Consider the following 26,584-nt stretch of genomic DNA (forward strand, 5'->3'; position numbering starts at 1 on the left):
CAAATGTCCATTAACTGACAAATAGATACACAAATGTACAATACCCATAAAATGGAATATTATTCAGCTATAAAAAAGAAATGAGTACTGATGCATGATGTAAATTGGACGAACCTTGAAAACATTATGCTAAACAAAAGAAGACAGTGGCAAAATGTCACTTATATGAAAGGTCCAGAATAGGCAAATCCATTGAGACAGAAAATAGATTAATGGTGACATGAGCTAGGAGGAAGGGGAAATGGAGAGTGACTGTTTAATGGGTATGGGTTTCCTTTTAAGTGATGAAGATATTTTGAAATTAGAAGGAAGAGATAATGGTTGCACAACAGTGAATGTGCTAAATGTCACTAAATTGTATACATTAATTTGGTTAATTAATTATCATATTATGTGAATTTATCTCAATAATAAAAAGCAGCAGCAGTAGGAAAACCAGACATTCCAGGGATAACAAAAAGGAATATATTTATGAATCAAAAAGTCCTCAAACTCTAGGTTGAAGGAGAGGAAGGAAAGAGGTAGAAAGTATAAGCGGGTCCTTTAAGAGCCCAACCTCACTCCTATAGAAACCCTAAGAACCAGACCATGAGGTCAGTTCCTTCCCCATGGCCTCTTCCAACCAAAGAAGCAATCTTTCCATTGGCCACAGCTTTCAGTCCTCTTGCCAGTCATCCTGTGCCCAAGTAGGCATGGGTGAAAAGTACTCAAAGCCTGGCCCTTTATAGCGCAGGGCATGCAGAAACATCACAAGGTCCTGGGGCAAGGGGTCCTGTCGCACCAGCCGGCATTCTGCACAGAGGGGGTCTATCTCTTGATTGATAACATCTGTTTCAGCTGCATTCCCTGGTGCCAAGGCCATTGTGTTCAGATCCTGAGATGCTGTCTCAACTACTCCATCCATCTTTTGGGTGGATGCAGCCAAGTCTTCCAGGCAGTCCTTGCCCAGCTCTGAAGAGGAAACTGTAGAGTTTTTGAGTCCTGGAGATAGGTCACTTTCACAGAGATCTAGCACATCCAGGCTCTGTTTGGCTTGATGCTCTGCCACAAGGTCCCGAAGCAGTTCCTCATCTGTCTTGGGAATGTGGCCACCCCGGCCCCGTGAGGGGCCCCAGGCCACTGAGTTATAGATGGGGTCATTGAGGATGGGGTGGCCCAGGAACTGGAGGTGGACTCGGATCTGGTGGGTGCGGCCTGTGAGTGGCCGGCACCTCACCACACTGGAGTGGCCGTTGTAACTCAGTCTTTGAAACACTGTCTCACAGGGCTTGCCCCGAGTGTCTACACGGCACACCCCGACCTTGTAAGATACTACCAAGATGGGTTCCTTGCAGGTCACTTCCTCAGCGGGGAACTCCCCTTCCACCCGGCATATGTACTCCTTCTCTAGCTACAAAGGAAGGAAGAGGGAGAAATTCAGCACAAACTCATGAAGCCCAGGCCCTCTGCAAGTGATGAGAATGCATCAGTGCCAGACAGAAGAAGATTCAAATCCCAGCTCCACCATTTGCCAGTTTCATGATTCTGGGTATATTACTTAGCCTCTTTAAATCCTATTAACTTGTCTAGAAAATGTGAGATTAGGAAAGCATTTATCTCACAGGGCTGTTGAATTGAGTTAGGCTTTAATGTACTTGGTATTTAGCCTGGTATACAGTAAGAACTCAGTAAATGTATCACAATGAAATTGAGAATTACAAGTCTCAAGACCACAGTCACTACCATTTAACTCTTCTACCCAAGACTCTTCAGATTTCATCCATAATCTTTCTACCAATATGCTCTCCCCACAATCTTAAAAACCTCACTCAGCCTGTCAGTAATTAAAAACTTTAAGAGAGCAAATTATAAAGAGAGGCAGAGTATGCCATCTCTAAAAATCTCTCAAAACGTTAAGAGATAATAACCTGTCTTCGGCACATTAGGCATTGACCTCTCTGAAGGTAGGAAGCTTGGCCAGATAAACATGAAGGCCCACTTCAGATATAACTTGGTGATGTCCTTTTGACACATAGCATTTGTGAGCCCAGGAAGTCACCTGCATGAGACATAAATGAGACCCACCTGCCGGTCTCGAACCTGTTCATGAATTCTCTCCGAGACGGATGCTGTCTTGGCAAACATGAGGACCCCCGAGGTAAGGCGGTCAAGCCGATGCAATGGGTGTAGCTCCTTGAGTTGGTGCTCCTTGCCCAGGATGAAGATGACCGTGTTGTGTCGGAAGCGGCCACACGGGTGGACAGGAATGGAAGAAGGCTTGTCTACAACCACTACATCTTCATTCTCAGCCAGCAGACGGATAGGCTCTGCTGTAACTGGTGGCTCATGCCTGTGTACTGTGTTCCGCAAGAAGTCATTGTCCTGCCAATGATACAGGCAATCAATCGGTCATCCCAAGGGCCAACAACCTGTAATCAGTCAACTACACACACAGATTCCCCTGTTATTTGACATGGGAAGAATGGTTACAGTATTTCCTTACACAGAAAAAGCGGTATGCATAGTGTATTCTCATTCTGTAAATATACAGACACCCAGGCAGTAGCAGGCATTGAAAAAGAACTAGGATATATACAAAATGTTAATGGTGATATTTCTGGGTGATGAGATTATAAATGCTTTTTGATTTTGCTTATTTGTATTTTCTCTACAATGTTATATTTAAAAAGTAAATTTTTCTAAAATGGTGGGAGAAAACTTTCTTAAATCATCACTTTTCATGACTTCAAACAAACAACATCACGTTAAGTCCAGAAATCCGAGTTCTAGAACTGGATTGTCCACAGGCTCACTGCAAGCCACTTGACGTCTCAGGGCCTCAGTTTCCTCATCTGTAAAGTGTGAGAATTAGACCAGACCTGTGTTTTTCAAAATTGAGATGAGAGAGGGGATTCAAACCATCTATTCCTCAAATGCTGAAATCACTTTGTCTTCCCTCACGACCTAGTGAGCCAGTATTACTCACAGGAGTGTCTGGTACCTCTTTGTTGTGAAGAAATTTTATAGAAAGATCAAAGCACTGAGCTAGACAACTCTGGTCTTCATCCCTGACAGTTCACAATTCTATCATATCAGAGTCTAAGATTAATAATTTAAGTAGTAGTCATAAGAACACAGGCTTTGGAGGTGATGCTGTTGCCTTATTTCTGTGAAGTTTATCTTAGTTTCCTCACAGGCAAAATGAGGTGGTAATAACTATCCCATAAGGCTGTCGTTAAATGTTAAAGTACTTAAAAATGCTTAACTCTGTGCCCAGCACAAACTAAGGAGACATAAATGATAGCCTCTATTATACTATTTGTACACGATGTGAGGTAAAAAGTGATCAATGATCAATTTTTATGGCTTATTTTATACACTGTCACACTGGCATGTGCCACAAGACACTGTATTAAATAAGCCATAAGAATTCCAATTTCTGTCCCTTGGAAACAAGGAAGCCGCTTAGATGGAGGGGTGAGTTTTGAAGCATTGAAGCTACTTGCAGAAACCGGGTGGGAGAAGAAAGCTAAAAGATTGTACCAAGAGAAAGCGAGAAAGCTCCTGAATTACCCCGATTTTACTCCAGTATCTATGCCCTACCAGCTCTGAAAAAAAACCGTGCCCCCTTTCCTCGACCCTTTCGGCCAGTCCCATCAGGAGTCCACCTTGAGCACAATGTTGAGGTCCTGTACGGGCTCTTCGTTGAGGTGGAGGCGCCCCGCGCGGACCGCGGCCTCGTAGTAGGCCAGGGGCTGGGCTCGGAACTCGGTGCTGAAGACGTGCAGCAAGCTGTGGCCCACCCAGCGGCCTTTGCAGTAGGTCCGAAAGTCAAAGTAATAAGGCTGCACTTTGCGCAGGCCTCCCTCGAAGTAGTAGCTGGTCTCCGCAAAGTGCTCATCGCCGAAGCTCACCCCTGCCCGCCGCTTCTTCGGCGGTGGCACCACGCGCTCCCTGGTTGTGCCCCGCAGCTTCTTCCGCTTGCCTGGGCTCGGCGCTGCAGCCGTGGCCAGCTCCTCGTTCCCTGTGGCCTGCTCTCTGTCCCTAGGGGCCAGCTCCACTTCCTGGCCCGCCGGCTTGGGGCACACTGGGGGCCGCTCAGCCTTCGCATCGCCACCCGCGTCTCCGTTTTGCTGAGCCGGAGCCCTCACCTCGCTTGCTGCCTCAGCCCCAGTCGAGAGCGTTTCCTCCATTGGGCCCCTACGGCCACCCCAAATCCTGGCAAAACTAAGAGACCGGAGATTGAAGCACCCCTGCACAAGAAACGGGAGCCACCAGCGGCCACCTAGCCACATAATCGGGCGGCCATCGCTCCTGGGTCGCGATCTGAGGACGTCACTGGCACCAGCCAATCAGTGAGGCCCAGTGCTGAGGCGGGGACTGTGAAGAGAGTGGGAGTGAGGCAATGAGGAAGTGAGTTGAATGGCTTGTTGAGAGGCTGTGAAGAAGACTCACCAAAAGCGTTGATTTCTTATAGATATGCTGAAACTTCCTTGCTCTGGAAAAACTCTTGCAAGGAACTTTATTTGCAAGAAAACACTCTAAATTTAAAATAAACATTTAAAACAGAACAAAACAGACTGCTAAACTCTGAATATGCTAAGAATATTTAAGCAGTGTTTTATACTTTAAAAGAATGAATATTACATTATGTGACTAATATCTCAATAAAGCTGTTATATGAGTATTTTAAAATACACACACCCCAGAAGCAATGTTTTTTGCACCTGCCTTTCCCCCTAACAGCATAAGAAAGATTATAGAGACCTCCCATTGCTTCCCATATGCCTCTGGCCTAAGATTAAAATTGCAAGTGGATCAGAAGATATACTTATCAGAGCTCTTAAATGCAAAATACTGAAACCAACTCTGGTTAACTTCATCACAGAGAGAATTAAGAAAAGAATATTAGTACCTCATAGAGTTCACAAGAGATTTGGAGAACAGGCTCGGAAAAAGATGGAAATCAGAAGAAGCCAAAGCCTCTGAGAACCAGCACATGACAAAAAGGTGAATTGTATGGTATGGGAAGTATATTTTAATAAAGTTGTTATTTAAAAAAAAAAAATGGTGTTCAGAATGTGTCTGAAGCACAGAGAAGGAGAGAGATACCGAAGAGATCTAGAGAGGGAGTCCTTGTGGGATGGTATGAAGCCTTGCTACTCAAAATGTAGTCTGGATTAGCAACATGCGCAACACCTGGCAACTTGTTGGAACTGCGGAATCTTGTTTCTCCTTCCTTCTCAACCTCCTCAATGAGAATTTGCATTTTAATAAGATCTTCAGATGATTTGTCTGCATATTAGTTTGAGAAGTATTGGTATAGACCACAGAGAGCAGACATTTGGACATTCAGCATCTTTCCAACACTCTTCTTTTGTGTGAAGAATTTCTCATATAATAAGTACTTCCTTCAAGAGGTGGAAACCAGGAACTGGCCTTTCCAGCCTCCCTTGCAGCTTGGACATTGGTGTTTCACCTGAGCTCTTCTGATCGGGCAGAGCCTTTGGTACAGAAGTACACAGCAGAGGAAGTAGGCATCCATGCCTGACAAGATAGCATTGGAGGCATCGATTTGGGAGGCTAACAGTGGAGGAGGTTCTTGTATCCAGTGCCCAGTCAGCAATGCCAGCTACAGTGTCTATGTTCAGTGGCAGTGGGGTGTTCCCTGAGCAGTTTCTCAGCACGGTTTAGACACTGTTTCTGACTCTATAGATTCCCCAGCCTGACTCTCTGGCCCATCTTGAGACTCTCTGTACTACTAAATATTCTTTAATCTTGAGCTGTACAATAGGGTAGCCACGTGTGGCTATTTAAATTTAAATTAATTAAAATGACATTAAATTTTAGTTCTTCAGTTGCACAAGTTGCATTTCAAGTGCTCAATAGCCACATTAAGCTAGTCTCTACTTATTGGACGACTCAGATACAGAACATTTCTATCATTACAGAAAGTTCTATTGGACAAAATTTAAATTTTAGTTCTTTTGTTGCACAAGTTGCATTTCAAGTGCTCAGTAGCCACATTAAGCTAGTCGCTACCTTATTGGATGACTCAGATACAGAACATTTTTATCATTACAGAAAGTTCTATTGGACAGGGCAGCTTTAATCAATTCCTCTTACTGCTTAAACTGGCTAGAATGAGTTATATTATTTGAACTAAGAACTCCAACTAACTTACTATGATAGGAATTTAAGCATTTTAAGAGTAATGGGTGAGAAGGGACAGCAAAAAAGGGCAAGTGGAAATGGCTAGTTGTAGAATAGACATGGAGATGTAGAGTGCAGCATGGGGAAGATGGTTACTAATGTAATAAATACGTAAGAAGGAAGATAGGTAATAGACTTAGTGGGGTGATTGCTTTGTGAGTTATGTAGATCTCTGATTGCTATGCTGTATAACTGAAATATATGCCAATTGAAAAAAACTCTTTGAATTGTACAATGTAAATATGAGCAACTGTCAATTATATTTCAATAAAGCTGGGGGAAAAAAGAGTAATGGGAAATCATCAGAGTTCTTAGGGTATATGTGTGTGTGATATGATTTGATCTTCATTCCAAAAGAATTACCCTGGTTGCAACACAGAGGGAGTGTAGAGGCAATTACAAGGGCTAGCTCCAGTTCAGTGTCATTCTTGACCATGAGGACTCTACTTCAAACATTCACACACTAAGTAAATTTTGAACATTTGCCAGGCATTGCTTGACTCTGGAGATACAAAGGTAAGATATATTTATCAGGAAAGACATGGTTTCTGATCTCAGTGAAGGAGAGGCTGGTTTAGGATACAAATAAAAAACATATTTGTGCTAATCACACTGCTGTTAAGGCAGAGTCCAAAATAGAGGGATGCTGACTGCCTTCATGTGGATTCCTACTCTGAGCAGTCATTAGAGAAGAGGACATCATCATGGCTTATGGTTTCAGCTGTAAAAGTCCAGGATCTGGTTTGGATTTTTCAGCACACACTAATTAAATTCAGAGGGCATGGGTGAATCACTAGGATGCCAATTTGTTACTTTACAACTGTAACTTTAAGTTATAAAATGTATTCCATTTCATACTAGCAATTATTTGTGCCCAATGTGGAAGGTACCCTCATCCCGGTATCAAGATATTTAACAGATATTTTAAAAGTACCCTCATTCTGTTAACAAGATATTTGAAATCAATAGTTTGTTTGGTGAGCAAGAGAAAAGGGTATAAGTGAGTCAAGAAGCCTTGGAGTAGCTTGATGAAGCACCTGTAAACCTATGACAGTGCCTTTTTCTATGAATCAGATGCTGCCAGATTCATGTTGTTAGTCAGGTGGTAGCTGGAGGTCTCTGAGGATCCCTCATGGTGAGACTCCCCATTTATTCTCTGTGAATAAGCACTGTCAAAATCTTGCTTATTATTTGCTCCTTTGTTTTCTAACCTCCTTGCTTTTCACTTCCTTCTGCTTGCATATTCTAAGAATGGTTATCAATGTGAGCAACAGAGTACCTTGTAGCTCCCTTTCACATGGTGGTAGTTATTGCTTCCAAAGCCACATTGATTGGCTTTGGACACATCTTTATAATTAGCTAAGTTACTTCTACAGATGGTTGGCTGATGTCTTTTGGCACCTGTTTTTTAGGAGCGAGTACTCTGCCCTGCAAATTGGAGCTGTAGGGGTGAGGAGGGGATGCATCTCAGTGAACTGATAGCTCCTAAAGGATATCAAAGTTGTCTCCTTGAAAAAAAGTGTTTCTGACACACACTTTCCATGACCACCCTCCCCTTTATGGCCCCACTTCGCCATCTCCTTTATAACTATTTGCTGTTATTTGTAAACTTGTCTGCCCCATGGCGCACCCTCCTACACTGAGCTGTAAAGACCTCTGGGACCCATACCAAGTCTGTCTGTCCTGAATTCCCACTTAATACAATGACTAGAACACAGCAGGAACTTGGCCTCTATTGGTGAATGGGGACATTGGTCTCCAGTGACAGTAAGAAGTCGCCTCCTTCTCCATCAGCAGAAGTGCTCTAAGAGCTGAAATTTTTGAAGACAAACACATGCCCAGAGAATTACTGAGAAGAACTTGCTCAGGGAACCAAGAAAAGTCAAAGGCCTTCAAAACCAGGCTTCCCAATCCGAGCAGGTAATGGGTGCAGGGTACCGTCCGCGCGGCTAGAACACACAGCAATAAGGGGAATCAACCTGGCTCCAGGGAAAAATTGGAACCAAGGGCACATGACTCCACCGTTTCTCGGCAACAACAGGCCCGCCCACCGCTTCCTTGCCCTCAGCTCCGCATTTCCTCACCCAGCTGAGCTCCACTCAACCTATAGACGCACAGAACATCTCCAGATCGGGCGGTGGTTGGACAGCTTCCAGGATCAGTCACTCGGAGACTCCGCCCCCTATTTCTTCCGGGCTGCCAGAGACAGAACTGAACTGAGCGTTTGCGGGCTGCTGGGCCAGCTGTTGCGGTAGGTGAGGAGGGGAGAGGGGAGGTACCAAGCGTTTTGTGTCCCCGGCTCCGGCCCCATGTCGAGACACCACAGAGCGGCCTCGGAGCTTGACTCATCCCTCCCAGCCAGTCCTTGAAGCCAGAGTGATTGAGGCCCAGGGGTCTGGATGCCAGGGTTCCTTGCGCTGTTCTGGACCTCCTAGGGAGGAAGGGGGAACCGGGGCTCCGGTATGAGCAGAGTTTTGGTTTAGGTGCGTTCAAACGATTTCTGGAGGGCGGTGTGTGTTCAATGTGGTCCCTGGCATTAGTTTATCCTTGGATGCCGTGACATATCTGTCCGTTTTACTTCCGGGACCTTTCGCTAGCTGGGCTCTCCTGGAATTATTCAGACCTTTCCGCAGGCAGACTTTCTAATCTCAGAGGTCCCTCCTGAGAGACTGTGTCAACTCATGCTATAAGACTAGATAGTTATGAAAGCCCTCTGGCTCTATGGGTAGCCTTTACCACCTACTTCTGCTCGGGCTACTTTCAGTATATTCCCAAACAGGCAGAGTGGATTGGATAAAAACATGGATTTTGGAGCGGCACAGGTATGGTTTCCAATCAAAGATTCACCACATATCAGTAATGTGCCATTGACAAGTTACCCTTCTGATCCTCAGATTCTTCATCTATAAAGTGATGGAAATGTCTATCAATGTTTATTAAAATATGAACATGAGGTATATAGCCCAGCTTCTACTTATGATGTGCACATGGGTTTTTGTATATGACAGTACTCTCTGAGAGACAGTTTGCACCAAGTAGCACTTTTATTATCCTTGTGTGTATGGAACTGTGCAAAACCTTTAGTCTGTGCCCTATTGAAAACAATTTAATTGGCTGAGAATAGAGTAGTTGAATTTGTTAGATTTTTGCAGAGAAGTACAGGATGATTGTCTTCACTGGAAGTGTGGTAGAAATTCGTGTATATGTCTGTGTGTGTGTGTGTGTATGAGAGAGATTTAAAACATACATATCATAAAGCTTACCATTTAAACTTTTTCGATGTATAGTTCAGTGATATTCACATTGCTGTGCAATCATCACCACCATCCATTTCTAGAACTTCTCAAACTCACTGTACCCATTAAACAATAGAACTCCTGGCAACCAAGATCCTATTTTCTCTCTCTATGAATTTGACCATACTAAATACCTCACATAAGTAGAATCATTCAATATTTGTCCTTTTGTGTCTGGCTTGTAGACATTTCATTTTTAAAGACAAATTTCATTATGAAAACAACTTGAGCGCAGAGCCAGAAGAGGAACCTAATTACCTTTTGTCATCTTTTTATCTGTAACACAGAAACCTAACAGAAGACATTTTAAGTTTGTTAAGGGAAACTTCTTAAAAGCCTATTACCTTCCTTCATTGAGTAAACAAATATCCGAGCACTGCATCCTTATACTATATTTTTAAAGCCAGTTCTCGCTCACTTGAACTTCTCTTTTCCAGATCAAATCCCAAATGAAAATGTTTGAGAGCATTGATTCTACAGCCACAAAATCTGGCCTGGATCTTTGGGCTGAAATCTGTTCCTGTCTGCCAAATCCTGACCAAGAGGATGGTGCCAACAATGCCTTTTCAGACTCATTTATGGATTCTTACCCTCCAGGCACAAGCCAGGGGGAGGCCCCAGACTTTGCTGCTCAGGTAGCTCTAAAGCCTTGGGCTCCCTTACAGGATTCAGAAGTGTATTTAGCATCTCTAGGTAAGTTCGGTGGCTTTTAAAAAATATTTTAAATCAGAAGCTGGTGGTTTTAAGGAAGCTTGAAGTTATTTTACACCAAACCTGGTTTTCTATTCTTAGTTTTTTCTTTTGTCCTCACAACATGTATCTGTCAGGTGTAATTTAGGGGATGTTTCAGATTGGTTGTTGGGAAGAACCCCCTTTTACTTATATACCCCTTAAAACAGTCCTTTTCACCTCCTGACTCTGTTTCATCTAAATTCTGTTTTATTTCTTGACATTCTGTAGACCCTCTTGCCTACTGTTGGTGGCTCATATATTCAAATAACTCAAAAATATCAAGCCTTATGCCATCCTGAAAGAAAAGGTCATGGACCCAGAGCTACATGTGGATTTCTGATGCTACAAATTGAAAACTATTATATTAGATTGTTAGAATGGGAGGATGTTGGCATAAACTTTGTTCTGTCTCGTTAGCCATTTTGTTTTTTTTAAATATTTTCTGAACATATCTTCACTGTCTTGTCCTGTGGCCTTAAGTGTAAGTATTTAGAGAGACTCCAAATACAGGAAAGAGATTCAGATTGTCCCATGCTAGGGGAAAGAGAAATATCAGTGTAGGGCAGTGATTGCAGTTTTTAAAACTGTGATGTCTTTTTATTATTAAACATTCATGAGATCCATCTATGTGTCATACCAAACCTGGGAATAATTATTTGAGGAAGGAAAGGCAATTCAGGAAGAAGAAGCTTTTGAGGAAGGATAGAAAAAAGAGTCAGAGTTTACATGATTGCTAAATATCTTGGAAAAACAAAAGAAATTTTGTTAATGATGTGCTGGAAGAAAAATATATGAAAAAAACATAGGTGGAATGATGGATAATGAGAAAGATGAGGCTGTAATGTCAGATTTGTTGGGAAGCCACCAAAGAGAGGATAGTAATATTTGCAGTCATGGCTGAGGAGGTTGACAACTGTGTTTTGTGGTAGTCAGAACATCTGTTTAATAATGATGAGGAAAAGAAGCAACATTCTGAGAAAGCTGAAGAATTAGCTCTTTTGGCTTGTTAGTGCTCTGTGCCCAGGGGTTATAAGAAGCTTTCATGGATTCAATGATGATTTTGATTGGTTCAGAAAGTTAAAATTCTCCTGATCTTTTCTAAAATCATTTAAGAAGATGATTAAAATTTCTGTCTCTGAGAAAAATTAGAGCCATTTCTGGTGCCTATGGCAGAGCCTGGGAGACAATGACAGGCAGTTTTGGAGTATGCAATACCTGTTTCTGCGTGCCCAACTTAGATCACACTTGTTCAGGGACTTAGCACACTCAGAAAAAGGAAGACTTTTAGCCCAAAAGAGTACCTTCCACCTTAACACCCAAGGTCAGACAATAAAAAGATTGTTTTTATTGCCGAATAAACCTATATCAAAGAGAATTCACCAAGATCAACAATTAAAAAATGTAGCCATTTCAGCATAAGATATGCATAATCCTTTCACATCCTCAAGGAGAAAAAATTTCTTAAATACTTAACATTTATCAACTGCAGCTGTTTTACATGGGTGAGCTCTTGGTGGTAACCTGCAACAAAAGGTATTTACTGTTTTGATCAGAGAGTGCTAGCTTAGAAAGGAAAACAGGATTGCAAATCATAAAGTTCTAGGCTTGATGTCTACCTCTCTCTTTCAAGAAAATTGTCATTTACCCATTTATTATAGTTGAAGGCAAGACTAAACTAAGGCAGAATTAAGATACCCTTTCTTGTATTCTTCAAAAGGGGATATTTGTTCAACAGTTAAACTTAAAATGCAAATAAGAGTAATTAAACATCTATCATCAGGAAGCCATATGGACCACTCTCAAAAAGATTACAAGATGTTTGTTTTTATTAGGCTCCAACATCTAGGCCACGAGTTGAGCAACTTTAAAAAATGTTGGGAGATTCCTTCTCTTTAATCAAGAATTTAATCATAGAAATCTTAAAGGTTTCTTATTACTGAGTTCTCATCAAGTCAATTTTAGTGTCTAATGAACCATTTGATCTCTCATCATTTTCTCTAATTCTTTTTTATGAGGTTTGGAAACCACTTCGTGTCACTGTAACAAAAAAACCGTTTTGAAGGAGTTTAAAAAAGACAAAGACAGTAGTATACACATGTCAAGCCAGGGAAAGCAAGCATTCCTTAGAGAGATACCTGCTGGGCTTCTGTGATTTCAAAGAAAACATGCCATTTATTTATTTATGAGAACGTATGGCTTTTCCCTTTTCTGGGGTTAAAGATTTATTTGATCCAATGTAGAGTGAAGAAATTGCGAAGGAAAAAGAAAAATGTACATTTCCCTTTATCTTTTTTTAAAAACGAGCTCTTTTAGAGAGTGTGGATATACTCACCAGTGAATTTTTAAGTTGGTATTTTGTATTTTAGATTTAATTTCATACTTACTTTCGTTGTTAAACTCTTTAGAGAAGAAACTGAGAAGAATCAAAGGTTTAAATCAGGAATTAACCTCTAAGGACATGCTTCGAACCCTGGCCCAAGCCAAGAAGGAATGCTGGGATCGATTCCTCCAGGAGAAGCTAGCATCAGAGTTCTTCGTGGATGGACTTGATTCTGATGAGAGGTAATTGATTCCCAGTCGAGTTCCAGGTGACAGTCTTTCACTGAGGGCATTTCTGTTTTTCTAAAGAATTCAGGGAGAGTTACATCTGAGTTGAGATATTATTTGATATCAATATCAGCTTTTCTGAGCTAAAACCATCCTTTGTAAATTTGCTCTATTTGCTCTTAGTCCAGCAGCAGATTTCTGAGAACAGGTATTTTTGCCAAAGGCAAACATACAGCTACATCTTGGACATAGTTGAGGATAAACCGATAAACCATTGTTTTCATTTTAAGTACATAATGCACTTGAGAAAGTAGTCATCAACAACTGGAGCTATGTCTTCCTGCTTCTGACTCTCCATTGCCTTATTGAGTTTCTGTCATATTGTCGCCCCTCTAATCTATGTAGACTAAATAAATGAATTTCTTAAGCATCTGCTGCATGTAGGCACTGTGCTTGGTGTCATGGGGCTATCGCTGTGAGGTGGAGGGGAGATGTAAGGAAGTTTTAGATCCTTTTCTTGGTCCCCAGATCTAGTTAGAGAGAGATGACAAATATGTATATAAAGACATACCTGGCAATACCAGACAGCATAAGAGAAGAGCCAGATGAGTGGAAGTTGACAGAAAATGCTTTGAGTGTTGAGGGGCCATTGAGCTCCCTATAGGCTCTGGTGTTGTGCCAGGGAAGGAGGCAGGACTTAAACAGAACCTGTAGGTGGGCCAGATGCAGAAAGGAGAGAGGGCATTCTGCAACAAAGAACATGATAATGTTTTTCCCAGCTTGACACTGGGAAAACAGCTCTGGCATTTATTGGTTGTAGGTTCTTTGGTAAGTAACCTGTGTGTGCCTCAGTCTCTTTCTCTCTAAAGTGGGAGTAGTAGCTCTTACCTCATAAGGTTGTTATGAGGGTAATGATTTACTATGTATAAAGTGCTAAGAACAGTGCCTGACACATGTTAAGTGCTATAGAAGTGATAGCTATTATTAATATTATTCTTCCTAGCAGAATTTTAAAGTTTAGTAAGAAATTGTTTATAGATCAGTGAAGGGAATGGAAACCTGAATTTTAACAAAAGGTCTTAGGGGAATATGACTTAACCTAAGTTTGCAACATATCATTTTCATTGATTTTGAGAGTCTCATGGTGTCAGATGAAGGTGCTACTGCTGAAATCATGGACAGACAGTATGATGTTTTATTTTTTAACTTGCAAAGTACTTTCACTTACAATATCTAAAATACTAAATCAGCATTTCCCAAGATCCTTCAGAAATCAGTGTGGCATCTGAGATCAGGCCAGCTACCCTCCCAGGGCTCAGAAAATAATATAAATTTTGCTCTTTCTGTATCTAAAGGCCCAAGCACGTTGAGCCTTAAACTGCCCCAAACACAGAAGACTTGAAGATGCACAGATTACTGACCTACCGTATTCTCTATATCATATTCTCTCTACCCTTGAATATTTCTCTCCTCTCTGAGAAGACAAAACTTTCTCCTGCCCAGAAATTCTTTTTAACTGAAATCAGATCAGCATCAAGCCTCCAGTTAACATTTCTTTATATTTATCCATACCTAAAATAATGTCGTTTTCCTTTCTCTATAGAAATAATTGAAACAATTCTATGAAAAGTGTGACAGATGAAGATTAAATGCCCCTGTAGCACCTGAGTCCCCTGAGCTGTGGATACTTGTTCCCCTAAGCCTACATCTGTGGGAATGCTTCTTTGGATCATTGATCAAAACAAGCGCCAGGAAATAGTAGATATGCATTTGTTTTCAAACTTCAAAGTTTATGTTTTAAACAGGCCATTCTGTAGTGGAATTGTGTGGTTCTTCACATATGTGAAGACCCTCCTCAGTCTGCTTTTGGCAAGGGAGTATTGAGCTGAGAAATCCAACTGAGGACACCATGATTCCCCCATACACTGACAGGTGTCAAAAATCTGCCGGTTATGGCTTTATTTCTTGGCTTAAGACTTTGTGCTACTGAAGAGCATAGAATGAAGTTTACATTATTTCCAGTCATTTATATTTTACCCTGGATGTCTAATAGCTTTAGAGCGAGGATCAGGTGTACTTAAGGAAGTGAGGAAGGGAATACTTCCCCTCCCCACAGATCCAAACAAAAAAGGGCCCTCTGGCATAGTGGCATTTCCTTTGTGGGGAATTACTAATTGCTCAGATGTTTCCATCTTGAGGGCTTGCTATGAGATGAACTAAACAAACAAAAGCCCACAAACAAAAAAAAATTGCCCTCTGTGCAACTAAACATAATTGAATCTCAGATTGCTTCAGGTATAAGATTTCAAGATGCTTAGGTTTCTGCCTTGCTAATAATTTGGTATTTATTTGAATGTTTCCTCTCCTTGACAATTTCTCTCTTCTTTAGTTTTAAGGAAAAAAAGACAGGACTGAGGAATAAGCTTTTCAGCTATTCTCATCAAGCCTTCAGAGACTCTGCATTTGAAGGGGGCCTGATACTGCTTATAGCCAAAGTGCCCACTAGGGGGTAAATTATGCCTGGGGGCTGCCAGGATGCACAGCTGTTAGAGGAGTAACACCGTTCTCCCCCTGTTAGTGAAAAACAATTGTAGGAAGAAATTGGTGGTGGGTGGGAAGGCATATTGAGTAACTGGGATAATCTTGGAAGTCTGATGCAGCCACCCTTTTCTCTTGCTCTTTCCTAGCACCTTGGAACATTTCAAGAGGTGGCTCCAGCCAGATAAAGTAGCCATCAGTACAGAGGAAGTCCAGTATCTGATTCCTCCAGAGTCACAGGTTGAGAAGTCAGTGTCTGGGGACGAGCCAGCGGTAGCGGAACAATAAATTACACACACACACACTCTGAGCAGCTGCTTCGGGTCCAGAGGGAACGAACAGTGGAGAGCTCAGCAGCGGCAGCAAGGAGACATCTAGCGAGGGAAAAGCTCAACCTTCCGCTCCACAAAGCAAACAGCTGCAGGCCCCTGAGGACTTTTTGGGGCTGGCATGTGTGACTCTCTTGGATAAAGGGACAGACACAGTGCATGCTGGATCAAAATACTGCTTTCCTGTATGTCTCACAGTTTGCCTGAGCTCTGCTGCTGCAGGTGAGAAGCCTGCTAAGAATCTAGTGAAGGACCCAAGTGTAAATATATTTGGAGAAGCTGATGTCCTTGTGTATAATGTATAAGTTAAGTGAGCCATATTTTTTTCTTGCCTTTTCTGGATGTTCCTGCCTGTGTTCCAAGCATTCTCTTGGTAAATTGTCAGGGGTGAGTGAGACCGAGAGTGAATTCTGCCTCCTTGAATCCAAGCCCCACCTGGGGCTTTTCTAACAGTGCGTAATAAACGTAGGAACTTTAAGAAAAGAGCTTGGATGCGTCTTTCCTCCGATTTGTTCCTTGTGGGGAAAACGAACAAAAGAAGTGTGAAAAGGTGGGTGTTTCCGTGTGTATATTTTTTCTTCCACGTGGTTTCTCTCCTAACTTCTTCCTGCACTTAAAAAGAGCTAAGTTCCAAATTAGTCTTGCAAATATAGTGTTGGTATTTGACACCACTGCCAAATAGGTCCCTGTTTGCTCCTTGTAGCAGCTCTCCTGGCTGAGCCTGTGCTTTCCTCCTTGTTTATGGTGTTCTTCAGTTTATGTTGTCTGTATAAGATTTTTCCAGTCAGAACAACTGTGTGTGGCACTATTGACCTGATTCCTCCCAGAGAGATGCTCCCAGGCAGTGGGGATGATAAGAACAAATGCATGCCAATTCGGGGGAGCTGGTAACTTTTGCCAGCCTCCTCTTTTTTAACGTATGCTCTGAGGGTACCATTCTGAGGTTGCAGCTCCATGGATCTTCTCCCTGAGTAATAGATTCCAAGTCCCTAATGATGAGCAGGGTGGCCATAAAATATTTCAGAGAACATTTGCTCATTTTGAAATCAAGTATTTGCTTTGTATGAAAGGATGGGAGCCAACTAGGTGATTCCATATCCTTGCTTAATTAGATGAATATTTTTGTTGTAATTTCCAGATATATTTTCTTTTTTTTCCCCACTGACTAATGATGTTAGCTTTATTCTTACTTCTTTTTATTAGTAGGATACCTTTGACATAGAGAGTGGGCCTCTGTGTTCCCTCAGACACTTTGAGGAAGCCAGATACTGTCAATAATCTGGTCCTGGTCCGAGCTTGCAAGCTGCCATCTCTGCTTGGGGTTCAGGTGCCAGACCTCACTCTTCCTACAGGGCCATCTGATGGCCTTCGGCTGGATGGATAGGTTTAAAAAGACAAGACTAAGATGTTTCTTCTCCCGGCATGATAAAAAATTATTCTTCCTCTATAACAATAATTTAAGAAATAAAAGCAATAAGGTCCAAAACACTTACCCAAAGAGCAGCTGATCATAACATGGTTAAGGAATGTTTCAGTAACAGAAAATAATGTTTCTGTAATTCAGGCAAGAGTCTACCTTTGCCTTTTCTCAACTTTGCATCTTCTACCTAAGAAACAAATTTTAGTATGAGAAGGTGGGGAACTGATTTAGAGAAACCAAAAAGGAATTGTACGACTGAAAGGCTTTAGCCCCACATGAAAACCTCGATGAGGTATGAGGGGAAGGCCCCAGATCTCCAGCTACCTTCTCACTTAACTCTTTCAAATAGAGACAGTTTTCCACAGAAGAGAGTCTAATAAATGGTAACTATCGTTTCTTAATTAGTTTAGAGGTGACATCTTAAGTGATGGCTCTAAAAAAAGGTGAAACTCCATTTACCAAAAACAAATTTGATTTTAGTTTCCATAGCTAACTTATTAATATAGATTTACCTTAGGCTATTCAAGTTGCACTAAATTTGAAACCAAGAGTCTTGGGTGCTATCTTTATCTGTCTTGTGGCTTACTGTGTGATCATAAATAAGTCAAATGACCTCTTTGTGTTCCAGTTCCCTTTCAGAAATTGGACCAACCATAGGAAAAATAGTATTGGCCAAAAATACTGATCTGTTTGTTTCCTTTGACCCTGGAAACTCCCAAGGAACTCTAGTTAGGACTTCCTCAAATCAGCAGAATTTATGAGTTGAGAGAGCCTTTCTTAGCATCCTTAACTTTCTTCCTTCCTCATGTCCTTAGTGAAACAGACAAAGTCAGAACAAATGGAGCAATATTTAGTGCTGAACCTTAGAACCAGGGAAGGGTAATTACCAATAGGGGCAAAGCAGTAATGACCTGGTATACCCAGAGAAGGCTGGGTTGGAGCCAGGGAGATAAGCTAAGTGACTGCCACTGTTCTCCTCGGGCACATGAACTCATCACTCAGGGCTTGGCAAATTAGTGCTGTAATGACACGGGCTTGTGTCCAGAACCTGCTCCAGAAATAGGCTCTGGATATATAGGCAAATGAACAAACATGCCACCAGCTGTTCCTGAGGTGTGTCCCTCCCAGACAGGCCTGCCCACAAGGATTATTGCTGGGAGAGGGAAGACAATCTGGAGCCACTCCCTTGCCCCGCCTTGGAATGAGTCCCCAAGGCTGGGAACAGCTCCAGTCACATGAAACAGTCAATATTTTCCTGGAAATTCCAAACTATCCAACTAGCTTTTGTTCTACTTCAGTTATGAGTCAAGACAGGACAGTGCCATAGCAATCTTAGGTTTGTGGGAGGGCTGTTTACTTGAACCCAGAAGTGGGTTTTTAAGGCACAGATTCCTTCATCTAACCAATATTTGTTGAGCCCCTGCCACACTTCAGGCACTGTGCATGGTGGTGTATAAAAAACAAAACTACATCCTCTCATATGGAATGGTGACGGGAGAGAAATGGCCCAGCTCAGTAGTACCGTAATCACGAGTGCGGAGAGCCTAGATGTAAGCACAGGGTATTTTGAAAACATATGGGAAGGAGATAGGAGAGCCGTAGGCCAGTCAGAGTGGGAGGCAGGAGAGAGGTTGTGTTAGGGAAGCTGAGTCCAGAAAAATGAATAGCAGTTAGAATAGGGGGCTAGAGCATGGAGGAAGAGAAAAGTCCCAGAAATGGAATACAGAATGTACAAAGGCCTATAGGCAAAAGAAAGTTTGGAGACTGGAGCATAAAGGACAAAGGAGGAAGCATCAAAAGGTGGGGTTGGAAATGAAACGAAGTGTGAAGGCCTATTAAGCCATATTAAGGAGTTTGGAATTTATTGTAGGGACAACAGAGAACTAATGGGTCATTTTAAGAGGGGCAGTGACAGGGTCTGATTTGCATATAGAAAGACAGTATGGCTGCCATGGTCTTGACGTGATCGAATTGATTAGAGGAGCACAAATTCACACTTGGCAACGTTATGTTGACCTGGAATAATGCAATTAGAGGGGTCATGGTTATCTTTTGTTTTTATTTTTTAGCTTGATCTCTTTGAAGTTAATTTTTCACTATTACAGAACAAATAGAATCATGTATGGCAGATTGTATTTCCCAAAGATGGCCACATCAATATATCACATTCTACACTTTCATTTTATAGTGTGATGTGGACACTCCATTGAGATGTTGGGTCAATATTCCCTCTCCTAGAACCTGGGTAGACCTATGTAACTGCCTTGCTAAAAGAGTACAACACAAATAATATGACTTCCGAGGCTAGGTCATAAAAACATTCCATCTAGGTACATGCTCGCTCTCTCACTCTCTCTCTCAACATGCTCTTTGGGAGTTCTGAACCAACAGGTTAAGAAGTTTGGCTACCTCGAAGCCACCAAACTAGAGAGGCCACACAGAGACAGAGGTGCTCCCAGCAGTTTAGTCCCCAGCTGTTTGGGTCTTCCTACACAGATATCAGATATATGTGATTCAGATGATTTCGGCCCCTAGTCTTTTTTTTTTTTAATGCCTACAGCACCTGGTATTCCAAGGTGATCTCCCATTCTAACCAGGCCCAACCCTGCTTAGCTTCCGAGATCAGACGAGATCGGGCCATGTGTCAGAGTGGCATGGCAGTAGATATCTAGTCCTAAAGCTGCCCCAGCTGTCTCTGTAAAACCCTGTAGATTCATGAACAAAATGAATGTCATGGTTTAAGCCACTAAGTCTTGGGTTGGTTTGATACTCAGCAATAGATAACCTGTACACCATGATCTAGGTTTCAGATTTTATATAGCTAATTTCAAGTATTTGCATTTCTCTTTGTTTCTGGTAGTGACAGAATTTTGGATGCAGTATGGGACCGGAGCAAAATTGGATGCAGGGGACCATGAGGTGGTCGCAGATGTCTGAGAGGTGATAGTGTACAACACAAATAATATGATAGTGACTTGACAACTTCTATTTATGCTTGAGAACTTCTATTTATGCTTAGAATGTGGAATGCTGCAAGAAAATGACACTCCCATTCCTAACAACGATAAATAGCCAGATAATTTATAAAATCATAGCTTTTCCTGAGCCCTCAGAAAGCTGAGGTCACAAGGCAACCAAGTAAAGCCTGTTCAAGGAGAGGGACACATGAACTGTTTCAACTTTAGTAGAGCATGTGAGAAAGAGGTGGCTGTCATACAAACAGGAGGAACCAACAAAAATTTTAACAAAATTTTGAAAGCTACACATGGGCCAACATGCACAGGGGCATTTGTACTCACAGGCAAGCTTTTTTTCCCACAGACTTCCCCCTGGGTACATGAGAAAAAGTAGGAGCAGGGCAGAAACTGGCTGAGAATTTTCTTCCTCGGTGGTGCAAGCATGCAGGAGTTGATTAAGGCAGCTGCTGGGAGACTGAGAAAAGCCTCAGCTGCTTCCACAATCCTACTCTTCTATAAGCAAAAGCCTTAACTACCGGGGAAGGGGCAAACTCTTGCTTCAGGGGAGGAATAAAAACAAAACTCATTTGCTTCTGGGGAAGGAGTAAAAAGCTTCTTGCCCTTCTTGAACACAGGCAAAGATCTGTTGCTTTGAGGGGAAGAAGAATAGAAGTGAAAATCCTCTACCCTGAGGGAGACACAGGAAATTGTCTTGGGCTGAAGACTCAAACACAGGTCTGCTGTGTTAGGGGAGAGGACAGGAAACTCTGGCCACCCAAAACCACACAGATAAGGCAAAGTTTGGCAGTCATGGGGAGTAGGGGCAGAAATACTGAAAAAGCCCCTGTCCTGAGGCTCAAGAGCATAGGACAAGCCTAAAACTGAAGCTGAACCAAGGTTACAGAGATATCCTCTACTCTCCACTCCCCTGCCCTGCCCTGCCCCTCCCTCCATGAGCCTAGCACCAAATAGCAAGCAATAGCAGCCTACCGCCGGTAGAGGGCAGGCCTCCACGGATGGTTGAAAAGCTGAGAGTGGAGCAGGAACACAGAAAAACCCAGCCCCGACTCTAAGCAGCCCACCACTAGAGGAACTCGAAGCCTGTGATGCATTGAGGTAATGATAGCAACAACAAAACCCAGACCCCGACTGAGTCCTAATTAGGTTGACTCACCCCCCTCCCGCCCCGCCCCCAGACCAACAGGCTGATAGAAGAGGCATGCCCACTTTCGGGCACAAATACTATTTACCTCAGTCTCTGCTGTTCTACACATGATGGGCATTCAATAAAAATTTATAAAACATACAAAAAGGCAAGAAAGAAAAAACCCCAATCCATTGTCAAAAGATAAAGAAATCACAGAACCAGACTCACAGATAACATTGATGTTGGAACTACTGGAAAGGGACTTTAAAATAATAATGACTAATACGTTAAAGGGTCTAGTAGAAAAGGCTGGGCAACTTGCAGAAACAGATGGGGACTTTCAGCAGAGATGTGGAAACTATAAGAAAGTTAAATGGACATGCTAGGAAAAAAAAAAAAAAGCCATGATATCAGAAATGAATTCTTTCAACAGGCTTTTCAATAGCTAGACACAGCTAAGGAAAGAACCAATGAACTTGAGAAAGCTCGATAGAAATCATCCAAAATGAAACAGAAAGAGGAAAAGGAATGGGGAGGGGGGAAGAAAACAAAACCAAGCTCCCGAAAGCTGTGGGACAATATCAAGCAATCTAATAAACATGTAATTTGAGTCTCAGAAGGTAAAGAGAGAGGGAATGGGCCAGAAGAAATATTTGAAGAGGTGATGATTACATGAATGTGGCAATGAGGTTAGAGAGAGTGGATATGAGAAGTATTTAGGGGGAAGAACCACTGGAACCTGGTAACTGAGTAGAATGAAGTGTGAGAGAGTGGGAAGAGTGAAACATGGCAAAAGGTGGTGGGTGATTAGCAAGCGATAGTGCCAGGATTGAGAGCCCGGGATAGCCCTCTCCAGATCCTTCGCTTTCTGTTGCTGCGCAATACTGCCACCTACAGGCCAGACTGGAATGACGTGGGCCTCTGCTGCTTGAATCTCCACCCTCCAGTTCCAGGTAACTAAACTATCACTGTGCTGTACTCTCCCCACGCCACTGGAGTCAATAGGCGGCTAAAGGGTATTATCTTCCAGTCACCCCCATCTCCAAAGTGCTACCTCTCACAGATTGTTCTGAAGTAAAGATTTTCTCTTCCTCAAAAGACTGACTATTCTCCCTTCACGCTGACCTAATACACTTTTAAAAAACTGGTTCTTGTGCTGATAAGTAGGGAGGGAGGAGGCAGAGGCAGAGGTGGGTGAAGATTGTGTCTATGTGTATATATGCATGAGTGCACAGGAAAGAAGATGGGTTACTGAGAGTTTATGATCATTTTAAAGAATAGGGCCAGTTTTGGTTTTGCAATCTTATGTACTTTTTTGATGAGATTATCAATTGGTAGCTCAGTAGAATGTCAAGGTGCAGTGTGGTCTTTGGTGGGGGGTTTAATCAAGTCACGAGATCTAGGAGACAGGCTGGAGGGTGTAGGCTGGGTAAAAGTACAGTTGAGTAGATTCACAGTTGTCTGAACAACTATGTCAAAAGTATACTCATTGATTAATAAACTGATGTGATGCTGATTTTTTTAAAACTCTGTCCAGCTCAACATTTTAATCAATGATTTAGATGAGTACATTGAAGGCATCCTTATCAAAAGTGAGAGGGGGAGGTAATTGATTGAATAACAATTACAATTCTAAATTTTTCTGTAGACTGGAAGGATGGGACAAAATATGAAACCTAGTAGATATGAATGTGAAGCCCTTCATTTAGGATCAAAAAATTAACTATATAATTAGAAGACAAAGAACTGTGTAGTGACAGAAGCCAAACTCAATCTAGATTAAGCCATAAAGGGGCATTGATTAGGAAAGACAAAAGTAAAGCTGGCCTCAAGATCAGGTGGATCCAAGGACTCAAACAATATCTTTAGTCTCCTCTTTCCTCCTCTCTTAACTTTTCTCTGTGTGTTGGTATAGCACAGAGAGTTCTTGGCGTCCTGCACATTATCCCAGTTTAGCAAATTCAGAAGTAGACCTCTCCCTTCCAACTTCATATAATAAGTCCCAGGGAAGAACTCTGATTGATTGGACTAGCCTGGATCACATGCTCATCATTGAACCAATTATTGTGACTAGGGAAAGGAAACTTTTATTGGCTAGGCCTAGTCATGGGTCCAAACCTATGGCTAGCAATACAGGGTACTGTGGTTGGCAATCCTACCAGAACCATTCAAGAATAGAAAGTGAAGGAGAGTTTCTGTTACCTGAAGAAAAGCAAAAAGATGCTGAAAAGCCAAAATAGATGTTCGATGTCTTCACAGTTTTGTTAAGTCAGCAGTGTTGTATACCTGGCAAAGAGTTAAAATTCTAGGAATCAATAGTGGAAATGTACTTAGGGCCATAGTACTGTAAAAGTACATTCTGCACTGGCCATACTATTCTGAAGCATCACCTGGGTACTACATTGAAAGAGGAATACTTACAAACTCACAGTGTTCCCGGGGGGAGGATCCAGGGTAAGGAAGCTCAGTAGAGAAAGTCATTTGAAGAAAGGTCAAGACAATAAGATTTTTTGACCTGGAAAATAAAAGATGTGATAGACATGGTTGGCCTTAAAATACTTGGAGGAGTCAAGTATCAAAATGAGACCTGGAAATACAAAGGACAAACTAGCACCAGCGGGAGAAAGTTTCAGAGAGATCAATCACCATTCTATATAAGGAGAACTTTCTAATAGCTGTCCAAGAATAGACAGGGATACCCTATAAAAGGAAGTGAGTTCCCTGTTACTGGAGGTGTTTAAGCAGGTGTCAGAGAGCTTGTAAAGGGGATTCCTGCATTACATAGAAAGTTGGATCAGGTGACCCCTAAGGTCCTTTCCAGTTATGAAAGTCTATGGTTGTCTGCTGGAGACCTACAGAGGCTTTCTGCTAATAAGTTGGCCCTGGCCTTCCCAACAGTTAGGAGACAGAACTAGTGAGCTCTTTCTCCTCCATCAATGATAGTGACTCCTTCCAACAAACACTTGGTCACCTACCAATAAACAGTCAGAGGCAAAATCCTCCAACATTTCTTATCTTAGCCCAGCCCTGTGAGACAGACTCTGGGTGTGAAGAGCACAGATAGCCCTTGTGCTATTTTATATCCTCTGAACACATATCTTGAGACAAGGACTTGGCTGTAGGCAGTTTATTTTAGGGAGTGAGCAGGAGTGAGGGAGCAAGGAGAATGAAACAGGGAAGGGCGCATCGATGATAGGTCTCAGTCGCCCTGGGATCACGCTGATGAACCATAAGATCACAGCACAGAATTTCCCCACTGAGCAACGGGGAAATCTGGGGTAGAATTCCACTGGTGCCCATCCCTCATTGGTTGAGTTTTGCCCTTTGGGAGTATTAAGCTCCAGCTACTTCCACGCTGCCCTGTAGGGGCTGAGAAAAGCCTCAGGCAGAAAAGGAGAGAGGTGGGAAGCTGTGAGCATACACCAGAACTGCCTACTGCAGCTGCAGATGGACACAGAAGTGAATTGAATGGATGTGGGGCATCAATAACATCAGCCATAGTCCCGTTTCTGCCCAATCCAGGACCCATCTTCCAGGGGTGTGGGACCTTTAGTTTTCATATTCCAGCCTCTGTGGGCCCAGTTTGTTCAACAGGTTGGCTAGTTCAGCATAGCCTTGTCTGAATGTTCACCCATAGTTCTCTTGGGCTCAAGTCTCCCTTCTGAGCTTCCTCACTGGGCTCTCTGGGTAGAGGGTACCAGGGCAGTGGGATCTCTAGGCTGCCACTTGTTCTATTCTATATCCGCAACGGTGACATTAGGGACACTGGCTCCGTTATCCCCTCCACACTGCGGTCAAGGTCAGGACAAGCTGAAGGCCAGATGGGCTCCAGAGTTTCCTCTGCCGATGGCTTTATTATTTCTTAGGAAGCAAAGGCTAAGAATGACCAAGATCTCAAAGATCCTGAGAGACCTCACTCAAAGCCTCAGAGACACTTCGGAGGTGGGAAATCATTGCACTAATGTTAGAGGCAAGTTTCTTGGCCAGACCTGGAGGACCAGGCGAGGCCGGCCCACAACTCCTGTTACTTCTCCTCTGACCTGCCTTGGTCAGAGCTCTGAACCCATCTCTCTTCCTCCCTCTGCTCCTGTCATTCTCTCACCCCTACACTCTCATCTGGTACTCATTGTCTTTCCTGCCTTTCTTTTCTTTCCTCTTTCATGTTATTTACCTTCCAGGGCTTTATCATCTCTGATGTTCACATTCATCTCTAATGTTCACATTTACTAATTCATTCCTAATTTTGCTTCATTTCCTACCATCCCTGCTTTGTATTATGATGCCCATTTTGCCTCCTAGGAGAGGTGAGGCTGAGAACAGGTATTAGTGATGTGTTTGGGGTGAAATGGAGAGGTGCGTGTGTGTGTGTTAGGGTGGGGTTTAATTTTACCTTTATTAACTTAGAGCGAGGTCCTCCTAGGGTGGCAAAAGTTACCCAGCCAGAGGAAGAGCCTGGATAAGACCTCAGAAAGGATGAGAGAAAGAAAAACCACTGGATCCAAGCCCTGCTCAGAACGAGGTAATTCACTGGGATGGAAGCAAGGGCAGTGGGAGAGTTGACTTCTTCTACTTCTCTCCCGTCTTCCTCTTCTCTTCCTCTTTCAGGGCCTTCTCCATTATCTTTTTAGTCTGGGGTTCTCTCTCTCTGTGTTTTCAGGGTCCCCTGTTCCTTTCATGCCTATCTTTGTCTTTTTATCTTATTTCTATCTCTGACTCTGTTTTGCTTTATTCGTCTCTCAGTCCTGCGTCACCGAGGCTCTGTCATCATTTCACTTTCTTGTATCTTTGTATCCTCTGTGCCCCTAAATATGCTTGTTTCTCTTTGTCTCAGTCTGTGTGTGTGCCTCTGTCTGTCTGTTTGTATTCCCAGAAGCCCTATAACTCCAGAACGCCTGGCAGGAGTGGCTTTTCTGAGATTGGAGCCTGGGACAGCCACCCAACGTGCTGAGTAGAAGAGGCTAAGGACATTTCCAGCCCAGCAGTCGTCATGGTAACAGCCAGGGCGGGCCAGGCAGGGGACGTGCAGAACCACGTGGGCTTGACCTTTCTGTGGGTGTCGGGTTTGAGTGGGAGCTGGGGAAAAACAGCAACAACTGCTTCCCTCTGGCCCAGTCCTCGGGCTTCCGGGCTGGGCTGAAAGGAGAGAGGGAGAGATTTAGAACGAGGACAGCTGGCAACAGAGGGTTAGCCATCTAGAGAAATCAAGGGAGAGAGGGACAAGAGCACAGGCACACCCGCACGCACGCGCTCACACGCTCCCAGGGTCGTCATCAAGACTCCCATTGTGAACTGACCTGTGGAGGGCACCAGACATCATTCCTGGAGGCTCAGCTTATACTTCACCAGCTGGTAGATCTAGGTGGGTGGTTACTAAAGGTCAGTTCCCCACGCTCAGAGCTCCCTCCCCTCCAGACTCCTTCAGAGCA

General features: G+C 42.9%; 2 protein-coding genes across 4 annotated transcripts; one reads left to right on the forward strand and one right to left on the reverse strand.

The window, feature by feature from the left end:
• Positions 1 to 442: 442 nt before the first annotated feature.
• Positions 443 to 4,304, reverse strand: RPUSD2 (RNA pseudouridylate synthase domain containing 2). Its single transcript, XM_006920488.3, has 3 exons — positions 3,648 to 4,304; positions 2,065 to 2,361; positions 443 to 1,390 (listed from the first exon to the last, which is right to left on the reverse strand). The coding sequence occupies exons 1-3, from the start codon at positions 4,272 to 4,274 to the stop codon at positions 656 to 658; spliced, it is 1,659 nt and encodes a 552-aa protein (XP_006920550.1). The 5' UTR covers positions 4,275 to 4,304; the 3' UTR covers positions 443 to 655.
• A 4,011-nt stretch (positions 4,305 to 8,315) lies between these two features.
• Positions 8,316 to 16,119, forward strand: CCDC32 (coiled-coil domain containing 32). 3 transcript variants are annotated; one of them, XM_025038931.1, is made up of 5 exons: positions 8,316 to 8,443; positions 9,926 to 10,181; positions 12,626 to 12,782; positions 15,157 to 15,276; positions 15,455 to 16,119. In XM_025038931.1, exons 2-5 carry the CDS (start codon positions 9,938 to 9,940, stop codon positions 15,591 to 15,593), a joined length of 660 nt encoding a protein of 219 aa, XP_024894699.1. In that variant the 5' UTR covers positions 8,316 to 8,443; positions 9,926 to 9,937; the 3' UTR covers positions 15,594 to 16,119. The 3 variants fall into 3 exon arrangements, with proteins under 3 accessions (XP_024894699.1, XP_006920551.1, XP_024894700.1); XM_025038932.1 differs by having other exon boundaries at positions 8,374 to 8,447; XM_006920489.3 differs by lacking the exon at positions 15,157 to 15,276.
• The last annotated feature ends 10,465 nt before the right edge of the window (positions 16,120 to 26,584 follow it).

This window comes from Pteropus alecto, unplaced genomic scaffold (genome assembly GCF_000325575.1).
Source record: "Pteropus alecto unplaced genomic scaffold, ASM32557v1 scaffold86, whole genome shotgun sequence".
NCBI classification, from domain to species: Eukaryota; Metazoa; Chordata; class Mammalia; order Chiroptera; family Pteropodidae; genus Pteropus; species Pteropus alecto.